The sequence below is a fragment of the Ptychodera flava genome, chromosome 4, assembly GCF_041260155.1.
Source record: "Ptychodera flava strain L36383 chromosome 4, AS_Pfla_20210202, whole genome shotgun sequence".
Classification (NCBI taxonomy): Eukaryota; Metazoa; Hemichordata; class Enteropneusta; family Ptychoderidae; genus Ptychodera; species Ptychodera flava.
In genome coordinates, this window is record NC_091931.1 from 32,568,647 (window position 1) to 32,582,833 (window position 14,187).

Sequence of the window (14,187 nt, forward strand, 5' to 3'; positions counted from 1 at the left end):
AATATTCTTTTGGTGTGAGGGCTCATTTTGAAGCTTATGGAGTAAATAAAGTTTATACCGGCTTAGTTTTGTCAAAAATAGGGGATTTTGTTTTCGCCATAGAGATAACACAGAGCCTAGGGATGACGGCCATTTTGAATTTTAAATATCGGTAAATATTGGGTAATTTGTTCTCTAGTACTAAAATTTTCACGGTGATCCCCGATTTTTATTCTCGATCATGAAAGAGAATGGTTGAAAGTTTGTTTAGGGAAGTTTTGAGCATAAATTTAAGTCTTTCATTTTCGAGGCGCAAACTACCTTAAAGAATATGCAAATTACATATCCATGTAGATGCCATACGAAACAGCAGACGGAGGTCAATCATCTGAAATCATACTAGTTAGGCAACTTTAAGGAGGCACGTCCCGATGACGATCAAAGTAATAATGACTTCATCGAATGGGATAAAAAATATAACATGAATAAGTGAAATCCCCATACACTCCCTAATGTACCAAGGATTAAAGGGAGGCTGTCGTCGGAACTCTGCTCAAAGGTTGCCAGGGACCCTTGTTAACACTGTATCTATAGGATACATTGGCGAATGATGAAAGTTAAAACATGTTTGTTAACAATGAATATCATAAAATTTAAATTTTTCAGCTGTGTTGACGTGATACATCTAGATACACATTGTTTGTAAACAAGAAAGTCACGGGCGCACTCGGGCATTTCCGACGACAAGCTCCTTTAAAAGCGACGGAGCTACATGTACGTCCAAAGTCAAATATAAAGCGTGCATAAATCTTTCTAAATTTCATGTATGGTTCAAAATATAGCTACAAACTGTCAGTATTGTACGCGATAGTTTTTAATTTCTTTCGGTATGATACTTCAAACAGTCTGTAAAAAGCCGCCCATTGTCTCTGGAATTTTCATATTGTGAATTTCAAACATGAACGTTCATTATTATGTCGTTCTGAAATGATGGGGTAACGATCGTCGACTTTAGTTCACCTTTGAATGACCGAAAGCAATTTACAATGTCTTTCCGTTACAAAAAGTACCTGTCACATCACAAATACATGATCAATCTTACCACAGAATTTTCACGATAATCCCGAAAACCCATTTTATTCGTGCATTACCTCGTAAATGAATCCCATCTTCTTTTGTCATGACTGTAATAGACAATTTGCTCGTTCGTATAGCTTTGCCCGAATGTCAAATTTACGATCAATGGAATTCATTCCATTTGGTTTTTGAACTTCAAGGGCATGTTCGTCTTCAATACAATTAGGAGAGGTAAGCGATACCACAGCTACGCTTCCTTCGTTTTCTCCTGGTGTCATGACGAGTGAATTTTCACAGTCAGGATTTGGAAATATATTTGCCCTTCTACAAAGTTTTTTTTTCTCCAAAAGGGAATAATTTTCTTTTTCTAGTGGCATATCTAATTGTCAACAAATACCCTGATATCAGTTCTTGTCGTCATTGATCATTGACAATCGCACTTCGTAGGGGAAAAATGAGATTCAGTCTAGGATTGGCTCTATGTGTTATCATTCCAGGTATATATGATCACCTTGTATGTGAATTCTCACTCGATCGTGAGCTTATATTCTACGTGATGGAGCACTACGTGCCGTCTTGCCTCTTGGTGATTCTGTCTTGGGTGTCCTTCTGGCTGAGTGTGGAAGCCACCCCGGCAAGGGCAAGTCTAGGCATCACAACGGTGTTGACCCTGACAACTTTAAGTTCTTCGGCACGTAATCAATTACCTAAGGTGTCCTACACAAAGGTACGTGACAGGTTGGAAGGTTGTGTTTTTAACAAACGTCTTGCAGTTCTCTTCAGATTTTATTCACTGCATTCTGAGTGGCATTCTATGTATGTATGTATGTATGTATGTATGTATGTATGTATGTATGTATGTATGTATGTATGTATGTATGTATGTATGTATGTATGTATGTATGTATGTATGTATGTATGTATGTATGTATGTATGTATGTATGTATGTATGTATGTATGTATGTAGGTAGGTAGGTAGGTAGGTAGGTAGGTAGGTAGGTAGGTAGGTGTAGGTAGGTAGGTAGGTAGGTAGGTAGGTAGGTAGGTAGGTAGGTAGGTAGGTAGGTAGGTAGGTAGGTAGGTAGGTAGGTAGGTAGGTAGGTATGTAGGTATGTATGTATGTATGTATGTATGTATGTATGTATGTATGTATGTATGTATGTATACTTACACATAAACTTCATATATAGCTGTGATGTCACAATGTAATGGTCACAAGACTTACTAAAGCTTTAAATATTTCGCTGCTGGAGTTTTTGAAATCTAAATATGCTCTGCAACTCACGAAATGCGTTTAATTAGTCAACATTCACTGCATGCATTTACTGATGTTATCTTCTTTTCAATTTGACTGTAGGCCATCGATATCTGGATGTTGGTCTGCTCTATCTTCGTGTTTGCCGCGCTGCTTGAATTTGCTGTCTCGAGTTATTTCTTCCTCGCCAAACAGAAAAGAGAGAAAGGACGCAAGTCGAAACAAAAGCTGAAGGTACGCTCTGCATCAACAGCGCCATCACAGTTCATGATAACATTCCATACTCCTGTTGCAGATTCTCTCTTTGCCTCACTCATTGTGAGATGCTGCACGGATGGGTAATAGACCGCGTCTTATTAAGGCATAATTTTGAATTAGAAATGATAATTTGTTACATACGTGAATAAAAACATATCAAATCATAAAAATGTGATTAGTGTAACCCTATGGACACGAGAATGGCAGAAACGGATTTATTGCGCGTTGCAGTACAGCAGACATGAGGGTTGGGGAAAAGAGGGCATTCTCAAAAAATGTTCTTTTCCGTCAAGCGTGTTTATAATACCCGGTGCCCATTGCCGCGAAATGAAGCTTTTAAACTTGGCTCCTTTTTAGACTGAAAAATATTACATAAAATGTGTGAAGACATGGTACTATTAGCATTGTAACAGTTATGAAACAACAGAAAATTGAAACCCTATGAAATACGTTACATCAACCAAAAATAAATCTATACATCAGAGTTCATCGAACTAAATACTTAAGCAATAATGTACCCCCTACATGATGTATGTACGAGGCGGGGCCGAGTACATGATGGAGTGCAAAGTTTGCTTGAGGTCATTATTGTCCGGGAGGGGTACATTATTGCTATTATTGTATACTTTGGGCAATGCCAGTAAATTTGTAGATAATGCAGAAAACATCTTGAGCCACAATGCCGGATAATCGGATACATTATCAGTATTAATCTTATGGTATGACGTCTCAAAACTCACTTGAGTTGACAAAACTATGATATAATACACCGTGACTGTAATGGAGAAGTATCAATTTCCTTTGATTCAGAATGCCTCTTCGATTACTTCGTCGTAAATACCTATATACTATTTTCGCCCGCAGGAGTCGATGGAGCTTGAGTACAGGGCGATGCCAGGAGACAGATCGCCTTGTAAGTCGTGTCTTGAATACCAGAGCCATCTCTGCCACACAGATGACGACGATAGGGTGACGACGATACAAGAAATTCCGCTGAAGAGAACGAGGAGCATAGACGTCTATTCCAGAGTGCTTTTCCCAGCCTCGTTTGTCATTTTCAACCTGATCTACTGGCCGGCGTATCTGTCTGGCTACTGAGCGTCAACCGTTGGTCCTCGATGTTTCAACATATTCTTCTTCTTAAAGGCAACATTAAAAAGGATGGACGAAATTCCGCAGCCTTTAACATGTAATTATCTTGCATAGCTGTGCAACAGCACAACAGTGCACAGGTGTGTGTAGCCAGTGTTTTAGTCCGTATTTACAAGAAGTGAGTACCATGAATTGTAGAAAGGAAACGTCCCTTGTACTTCTATAAAATAGTGTTACTAGGTCAGTAGCTTTAGTGATGAATTACATCATCATTTACCCTGATAGTACCATTGATGGCTGAAGACCTGAAATAAGTTTCCCAGAGGCGAACAGTGTAGCGTTTAGCTGGATATTTACTGGAGAACATTTAGCCACCCAAACCCTATTGAGCGATGTACGATCAAGGCCAACTTGTGTGTTGGTCAGGATTTCGTATGGGCAAGTCAAATGAACATTTTAAACAGTGTTCTGAATTCCAAGTCCGTCAACAAGAGAGTACAGCAGTGCACAGTAAGTGAGGCTACCCACAATTCTCCATGATCTGTACACACGGAGATCACTCACTGAACTGAAGCAAATTTTTTTGTGACAGAGAACAACTCGGTCCATATTTCAAAATTCTGGCAACATAATTCTGATAATCATAATTTTCTGATTTCCCACTGTGAATAATGAGAAGATCAACCCCTTTTCCGCGGAGGAGATAGCAATTTTGTAATTTTGTCGACATAGATTTTTGACAGCCATACACAATATTTTCAAGGAAACTAAGGGAATAAGTTGCATCTGTGTTGGCAAAAGAAAGGGTATTGATTTTTTTAATGTTCGTAACAAAGGAAATCTGCATGTCTGACAGGTGGTATGATGAGACCATCTTAGTTGCTGATAACTTTATCTTGACAAGTGTGCAATTTTTAGCACCTTCAAACATCGACTTCTCATTCAATTTACTCTTGAATTTTAAACATAATCAATAATTTTGGAACATAGTTTTAACAAATAATCCTGAACTTAAATTGTAAGTTAAAATTGTTAAGAAACTGATAAAATTGAAAAAGCCTTTAGCAAAAAGTATCTGAGCGAACAAATCAGGGGAATTGTGGGTAGCCTCACTTACTGTGCAGTGGTCATCGAAGTAAATAGAACTTCTTGATATAGTTGCTACATATCTCCTCCCTCTGCAGTGCCGTTACATCGTAGGCTTAATTGATTGCTGATGCTGTACAGAAAGGAAAGTTTGACATATGTCTTACGGGAACATTGTTTCGGGTGCATAGAAGCGTCAAACTATCAAATATAGTGAACAAATGTAGATACAGCGTATGAAGCTATTAGTAGTGTTATATGTGTATGCACTGTATACGTTCATAAGAGCGTGTAACGACTCATTAAAACATAGTCACGGATAGATAATAAGTGTACATACATACATACATGCATACATACATACATACATACATACATACATACATACATACATACATACATACATACATACATACATACATACATACATACATACATACATACATACATACATACATACATACATACATACATACATACATACATACATACATACATACATACATACATACATACATACATGAGCCTTCAAGTTTCTACAATCCAAGGAATCATCCGCATTTTAACGATGAAATACAAGCATTTTATGCATGATATTCCAGTTCGTGATTCAAAATGGAAGGAAATCCATTCAATCTAAATTTGAAAAGTATTTTATAGTTTTGAGGCTTGATGTATTCCTCAGCTCAATATTGTGTTACTGTCCCTGGATCTCGCATTGGTGACTGTCGACGTTGACTATTTAAGTGATGTTAGTCCTCAGTTCTTCGTTGAAGGTTATGTCTTGTAAATTAATTTGATACCCCGTTTTTCATGAATTTGCAAGAAAGCCCGTAATTTTATGCCATCACCGGGTACCCGCGTAAATGAAGGCAAGACCGTTACAACAAACATAAATTCCTTGCCTTCTTTCATTGTTCCATTTACAGGTATAACACATCGTTGAAAAGCACGGAGTAAACTTTAGGGGGGGGGGTATAAAAGGGTTGGATGTAGCTATTCAAAGTTGGTTCATAGGCAGTCGAAATAATACCCAGAAAACTTCGATAAGAAAATTTCATAGTATACATGTACATAAGAAATATGTGTCATATCGTTAATATGGTTTACAAAATACCCACAACACGCGTTGATTAGGAATATTTTGTGGATGGGTATGGTCTTTTCACAGTTTAATCTAACCCTAAACTCGTATAATTCTACGTAAGGTGGACAAAGAGGGTTATTCAGCGGTTTGTTATGCTGCTCATTGTACTGCGATGCTCTGATCCAAAATTTCCAAACTTTTTTACACGGTTTCAGCGTACTATATACGAACAATAATAATATTGCCTTAAATGTGTAAATAATTTTAAGCAACTGGGTGTACAATGGTGTTTGTTTTCCCGAGTATAAGCATAACAAACATATTCAGAGCAATTTTTCTTGGGTTTTACCCTGTCCTTTTCTATTGTTGACTCCGAGAATGGCAATGTAAATATATTCGTACGTAACAGCTATATGTATTCTGTTAAGTTTGTGTGTTTGTTATTTTACCTTTCAAAGGTATGCTATCAGTATTTTCTGAACAGTGGACATATAATGAATAAAGCTTTGATCATATCACGTTTCAGCTGGATTTAGACAGGATTTTGCTAATAGCCTTTGTTAGTTCATTGTCGATGCTTAGATGTCAGAAATTGCGCTTAGATGAGTGGTTAGTTTATTTTCTAAGTCGACCTCAAGGAGGGTTAGTATAATTCGCTTATGCCCACAACACATGGCCATGGGTTTTTCGACCCTCATATGCTGACGCTGTGACGCGCTGACTTGGCATTGACATTCTCTACAAGAATAATAATCAGCTACCAACTATAGGCCAAATGCAATGGACGTTTTATGATTATGTGTAGATTTCACCTTGATCGCTCCTGGGTCGATAGTTAGGGTAGACTGCGACTCGGGGATAGATTTTCGGGCTCGAAATTTTTAACAATATTTCCTTTGGTGTACCATTTGTAGGGGTCCATTTTGAAGCTTATGGGGTAAGTAGGGTTTTCAGTCGCTTAAATTTGTGAAAAGGGGGTTTATATTCCCTCACGTATAAGAGTTAACACAGGGATAGCAGCCATTTTGAATTTCAAATATCAGTAAATATTCGGTAATATGTTTTTGTTGTACCATAATTTACACGGTGGCCCCTGATTTTTATTTTTATTTTGAATGAGAATGGATGAAAATTTTCTTGAAGGATGTTTCAGCAAAAGTTTGTCATCATTTTCCAGTTGCGAACTACCTTAAACCAAGTTTATCGAAAAAACCTGTATCGCTCGCATAATATGTGTTTGTTTATTAATTATTTGCCTGGTTCTCGTAATTTCAACGATACCGTTCACCGCTTTGTACCACTGAGGCTTGATGTATGCTGGAGGCAAACACTGCAAAATTAACACCTCGCAAGAGAATCAATTTGCTCGGAGTATGCAGCATTAACAGGCAACATCAGTCAGTGATTATACGGTATCAGGAATCATTTATAGTGAGTCAGTTTTCATCTCTGGAAGTAACTTGTATTTTGTGATTCCACCGCGTACAGGCTAACTAATGAGATCCCCAGGTACATGAATATTATGTTTCTTATACGTGATACGATTGACTTCTAAGATGAAAGCTCATTTTACTCATGGACTAGAGTGTTTGTTAGATTTAAAAAGGTATCAAAACGGCAGAGTATGTCTCTGACCATAGGTGCGAAAGGACCTTGCGAAAGTAGGTCAAAGTTCATATCAACATTTGATCGTGGTGGCACGTGATAAAAATTACGATTTAGTTCTATATAGTGTAGTGTATGTAATGTGATATATAAAGCAAGTTCATGTATCGTGCATTTAGTCAGCACCGGTGCTTGATGCTTTATGCGTGAAGTGTTAATGGTACTTCATGCTTTAATTTGAGTGCACAGAGGTCCCGGTCATCAAGTCATCACTGTTTGGCTTGTATTGCAATGAATATCTTAGACATGTATTTCCACATTTTGCTCCGGAACACTTGTAAAATAATGTGGCTCCGTGTGTGAAAGCGGCGTAAGAAATGAATAAAAGATGAAATCTCTGTCACATGATGGCCTCTAAAGAAGTCAGCATGTTGCATATCTGACAGCGTAAAGGCAGAAAAGGACGCATTTTATGTCAATTTCGTTTGTTTGAGTCAGACAAGATAGAAACCCATTTGTTCATTGACGTGTCAATCTCAAGGATTGTGAGTTTTTTATTGAAATATTGCTGTTTGGTTTGCCTGGTAAGGGACATCTAGACCTGTGATATCCACGAGAAAATATTCTCTGCAAACTGTGGACAAGAACGGACAAACTCTGTTTTTGTCGTTGAGGGCAGCAAAATGCAAAGGGTAAGGGCAAGCAAGCAATTGGCCCATACAGGGAGAGCATATACAAGATACCGTGGTCTGGTCTGTCATATTCTGTTCTGTACTGTACTGTTCTGTGCTGTGCTGTGCCGTGCTGTGATTAATAATGGACAGGATATAAAGAACGACGTATTAAACACACCTTTGTGAGACTTATTCTACAGGTGTTAAGGCAGGCCATGCTTCATGTTCTGTCCATTATGTCTGCAACAGACATAAATGCAACCAGATTGAGAGGTATTCTATCCAACAAAGTCATGGTAACTGCAAGTGCTCGTATTCCCAAGTTTCTTGTATCAACAGCTATCAACCACTGATATAATACGCTGTTATCATTTTTCGGTGTTTCCTCCACCTTTGAATGTAAATGTAACAGTTGCAAATATACCATGTTGTTGTGAACTTTGTATGGCTGAATTTAGCGTGCTTCAATATGAAATGGCAAGAAATGGTGTAGATACTCATTTCTTTGAATAGAGGCAAGTAAGTGATACATGAATTAATTAAAAAAGCAAAAGACAATTTCTGGTAGTGTCGTTTTCACCCCATACATTTCAACATGTGGACAAATTTCTGTTTCAATTTGTACAAAATGATTCAGAAACTCTACTATCGTATCATTGGTTTTTAAATACATCAAATCCCCCTGAATCTTATCACTTTTTCGATTTCTATCAATAATCATTTTTGCTCTCAAAATGTCCACACCTCTAACATGTGAAAGTGTTATTCAAAATTCCTGTCGTGTGGTACACATTTTATGATAGTTTTCGAGCCCGTCGGCGCCGCTAATGTTTACCCTTCAAAATACTTTCGTTTAATAGAACAAATCATTTATCGTTTAGGGGTGGACCATTTTATTTCTCGGAGTAGGCTGGAAGATTTTCGAAAAAAATAAATGTTGATGGCTATTTATAGGAAAAAATTGGCTGCAAAGTGGGCAGGAAAAAGATACTGCTTCAAACCTATAAAAATTTCCTTGTACCCTGAGACAGTACACTGCATTCAAGTTTAGAAGTCTCCGGAGCTGCCACGGTTAATTATGGCTAAACTTTCATACATTGGTTGATTAAGCAATAAAGCACAACCAGTGATGGTATACCACGAGATTTTGACCAGTTCACGACATATATGCACGAGCGATAGCGAGTGCATATATGAAGTGAACTGGTCAAAATCGAGTGGTATACCGTCGGTGGGTGTGATTTATTGCTATTATATCATAACAGTATATTGAAATTCTGGCGTGGAACGTCATAAACGGATTTTTGCTCAAGATGAGAGCTCGCGCGTATGCCAGCCGTGGTATATCGCCAATATACCACGGTTCTTTTCGCGTCTCGACCAATCAGATCGCTGTATTTGCACCATCAATATACTGGTATGATATAATAATTAATATACGACATAGGATACCAGGCATGGATGAGCAGAAACCTGAGTATGCATGGATGTGTACTTGTATTCTGTTTATTTGCAAGTTGTTTACAAATGCATTACTGCTAACATTCTTAAACTGAAAAGGGCTAATTGTACTTCAGAGAAAGGTAAAAAGATGGACTTTGTCCCTTTAAAAATTTCTGTTTAACAATTTTCTATTAACGTTTTTTTAAAGCATCAAATTTCTTGGAATGGTACCTGAAAACCAAAGTTAAAACTTCAAGTAAGCATAAAAGCATTTCTGCAGGATATTTTTGAAAATTTAAGAAGCTAAACTATCCTAAAATCAACACAGCTTATTTTGTCACAACTTAGAAATTGAAGTATCTGAATATGAATATCTAGAGGAACCAGCAAAGTGAAATTTCAAAAGAACTGAAATAAAAATAAAGATAAGAAAGTTTGAGGATCTGTTTTGGGAAGGCCCGCATGATGCACCCACATACTAAACCTGGTCATTTCCAAATTTTGGAAAGCCATGTGCTGTACATCAAGCAGGGAAATTGACTTAACTAAACGTGTCTCTGAATTCATCTCTGATGGTTTTGTAACTTTGAAATAAAGTCAGTAATATGCATGTAACACGATTGGAACTAATTTGAGATAATTGGATGGTGATAAGTAAGGTCATTTTAATCTGCAAATGTAACCTCATCTACTTTTCTTTTTAAGTTACACACTTGTTTAGCTGTAGGGCACCAACACTTTTGATAAATTTGAAAAATATGAGATCCAATTATCCCAAATTAGTTTCAATCGTATTATGTTCAAAGATATACATATTTTCACATGATGTTAAAGCCATTACATGTATCACTTGTGCACAATTAGATTTTAGTTTGGACTGCGATACGTTTGTACACAATCTTAATGCACTTTACATTTTCACCTCTTGTGTCCACGGGTTGAATATTGGGCACTTCAGTACACTCTGGAAAGTAGGGCAAGAAATAGTATGGATATTTTATGAACATTTTGATTCAGAAAAAAATCCACAATAGTTACAGCTACTGTCACTTTAAGAACATTGTATTTTACAGAGACTGTATGAGAATGTTTTTGTTTTTTGTTGAAAAAATATGCTTTGACTCTACTGGACAAAAAAAATGTGTCAAGATAATCTTTTGGGAAAAAAATTGTTAGGATGGGTCCAAAAAATTGTTGCCATACCCGTTTCCTCCAACTCCCCCCCCCCCCGAAATCAAATGGTCCACTCCTTAGAGAAATTGCCGCGCAAATAATTATCGCGAGTGTTCTTTGGTCGCTATTAGAAAATTAGACAAACAAACCCGGCCAGCATGCGAAATCAGATCGGCGGCCCCTCGTCAAAGACGTCTGAGGGTGGAAGCTAGCTTGAACCTAATTGACGGATATTGTTCATTTAATGAACTTAGTACTGTAGCAAGTGCCACAGTGATGAGTGTAGCGGTTCGAAGAGAGTAATTTTAAATTATAGATAGTAAAGTGGACGGGATGCTGATTTATTTTAAACAACCTCAAGGATAGCGAAACCCTTCTGTTCTTTGTGGGCGGTCAGCAGCGGCCTGCTCGCCACTAATTAGGCTCTGTACGATAACAGGAATTCCGTGTCGGTGACGTCCCTGAAGAGCTGCAAATCGAAGTACGCAAATTAAAATTACAACATTTTTAGAAGTGAGTTTACTTCATTGCAGAACGTAAAAAAATGTGCATTCGATAATCCAAAATTTGTTGGTAGGGGCACACACACTGTTTCTTACAGGTTTCCGTGGAGTGATATTAGTCACGTGCGGGGAATTTTAGGACGATGATGAGCGAGGTCGCAACTACGGCTGGTTTATACAATATGGTGTTAGGTTGTCGTAATTACGCGGGACTGTTTGGTTGCGCACTGTTAGTGCGCATGATTAGTGAAGCCATAAATCAAATTTTCTTATTTGTCGCCCGCGCTGTGTAGCTAAATAACTTATTTTCCGTCTTCGGAGAAATGCACTTTCATCAATATATGAACGAGAGTTTTCTCTTTGCGCCGGATTTGGATTTCATGCGAGCTTGGATTGCACACACGTTATTCGATACCATTGTTTGCTTGTTTGTGAGAACAGACATAAGAAGTGTGGGTTCGGGTGACAGTGCGATGGGAAAAAAGCATTTGGTTAAGGTTTTCATTTGACGAATTCAACATTTACAAAAGGTCAACACTCCGCCAAGAGTCATTATCACATTTTCACTAAAAACTTCCTGTTCTGTCGTTCTATCAATTCAAAACCTGCAAGCGGACAACGAACTTGTCGTGAAAGTCATCCCTTGCCACTGATGGCAACAGACGACGATAGGTTTAAAATTTCGTTCTGTACATTGCTCAACATAACGTATTGCATTGCTCAGTTCTGCAATCAATAACTTACCCTGTACACTTAGGCGATACTCTTCTAGTAGGGGTTGATACTGAGAATCAAGTTTTCACAGGATGTACCAGTGATGAGAAGAAATGTTTCACAACTAAAAATAATGCGGGTGATCGACAAATGAAAGTTTTCAAAGCCATGAGAAAATTATTACAAATGATATAATATAACATGTCTATGCAAATGCCATACAAACTGCACAAATGGGCACATAGATACATGTAGATAGATAGATAGATAGATAGATAGATAGATAGATAGATAGATAGATAGATAGATAGATAGATAGATAGATAGATAGATAGATAGATAGATAGATAGATAGATAGATACATACATACATACATACATACATACATACATACATACATACATACATACATACATACATACATACATACATACATACATACATACATACATACATACATACATACATACATACTACATGCATGCATGCATGCATGCATGCATGCATGCATGCATGCATGCATACATACATACATACATACATACATACATACATACATACATACATACATACATACAGACAGACAGACAGACAGACAGACAGATAGACAGAAAGACAGAAAGACAGACAGACAGACAGACAGACAGACAGACAGACAGACAGACAGACAGACAGACAGAAGACAGACAGACAGACATCCATACATATGTGTAACAACGCATGGATTGAATTTCTTGGTTGTATCAGTACTCGTTTCATAATGTACCTCCTCCCGGCCCATAATGGACTAAGGCAAACTTTGTCGTACAAAGTTTACTCGAGTCCAGTATGGGCCGGGAGGGGTACATTATTGCTATTATTTTATAGTTTTCGCAATGCCAGTGTATGAAGTTTGTAAATGTAGAAAACATCTGGGTCCAAAATACTGGATAATCGGATGCATTATCAGTAATAGTCTTTGCGATGACAAATTTCACAAGTATTGACAAGGCTACAATATGATACTGAATACAGCTCTCTCTCTACACACAGGCAAGGGATAATTTCTGAGCATTCCTGTATGCAAAGAGCTGAATTAAGTAACTTGATACAGCTCTTTGCAAACAGGGATGCTCATAAATTACCCCTTGCCTGTGGGCAAAGAATTGTATCCAGTATTATATTGCAGCCTTGTCCTGATGATTGCTTAGCACATGAAACAGCCTGTAGAGTGACAACTATAAATTTTGATTTTCGATAGTTTGTTATATATATATATATATATATATATATATATATATATATATATATATATATATATATATACGCTATATAAACCCATATATATATATATATATATATATATATATATATATATATATATATATATATATATATATAATATATATTATATATTGGGTTTTATATAGCGTACATATCCACAATTTGTGCTTAAGGCGCTTTGCAATTTATTACTACCCCTGGTCACTGGACCGAATTTGATACCACTCAACTCCCTAGTCTGGTTCCCTGACCCATTTCCCCGGTAGAGGGCGTGGGGAAATATAGGGTCAGGTACCGGCTAATGTAAACATGGACGCTATTGGGTTAAAATAAACAAGCTGTGATTGGATGAAAGTAACACTTGTAACTTTTTCTCATCTTTCTTGGGTTTCGCACTTTCAGGCTCACTTGACACCAACTTCTTGTTTGTACCACAAAGCCGTGGAGGTAGAAAGAAAGACTTTCTACCTCCATGATTTAGTCACTGTGATTTAGCACACCCCTTAATACTTTTAGAACGTCGACATGATGCCAGGCATTTTTCACGAAATTCGGACACCACTCTATCCATCAAATCAATCGTCGTTCACAGTTTCCAACAAAGTTTGCTTTCAATTAGCTGTGATATCGCAGCAGCACTTGTGGCGTGTATCGAACGTGCTAGGGGACTGGTCAGTTTCTTCGGCCTGGGGGGGGGCGGTGGATTCATGGGGGGGGTCACCCTGTTTTTGACTTTGGTGATAGGGGGGTCATCATGTTTTTGAAATGCCCAATAGGGGGGGTCAGTGTGTTTTTGAATTTCGACACAGGCTCATCATTGCCTAAATGCATCGTGTCAGCCACAAATTTCATCTCATTTTGCATTTTTCGGCGCGCCCTTCGGCGCGTAACTTTAATAATCAGACATATTTTTCAGCACGCCCAACTTAAAATATCAGGCATATACATATGTCAGAGATATATGTATGTTCAATAT

The 14,187-nt window shown here is 37.6% G+C and overlaps 1 protein-coding gene across 1 annotated transcript in view; it reads left to right on the forward strand.

Annotated features, from left to right (window-relative positions):
* LOC139131532 (glycine receptor subunit alphaZ1-like) overlaps positions 1–3,692 on the forward strand; it is a 95,764-nt gene extending 92,072 nt beyond the window's left edge. The window contains exons 7-9 of the mRNA XM_070697625.1: positions 1,554–1,783; positions 2,415–2,546; positions 3,435–3,692. Of these exons, the coding sequence (XP_070553726.1) occupies positions 1,554–1,783; positions 2,415–2,546; positions 3,435–3,668 (596 nt within the window). The 3' untranslated portion in view covers positions 3,669–3,692. The remainder of the gene's footprint in view (positions 1–1,553; positions 1,784–2,414; positions 2,547–3,434) is intronic.
* The last annotated feature ends 10,495 nt before the right edge of the window (positions 3,693–14,187 follow it).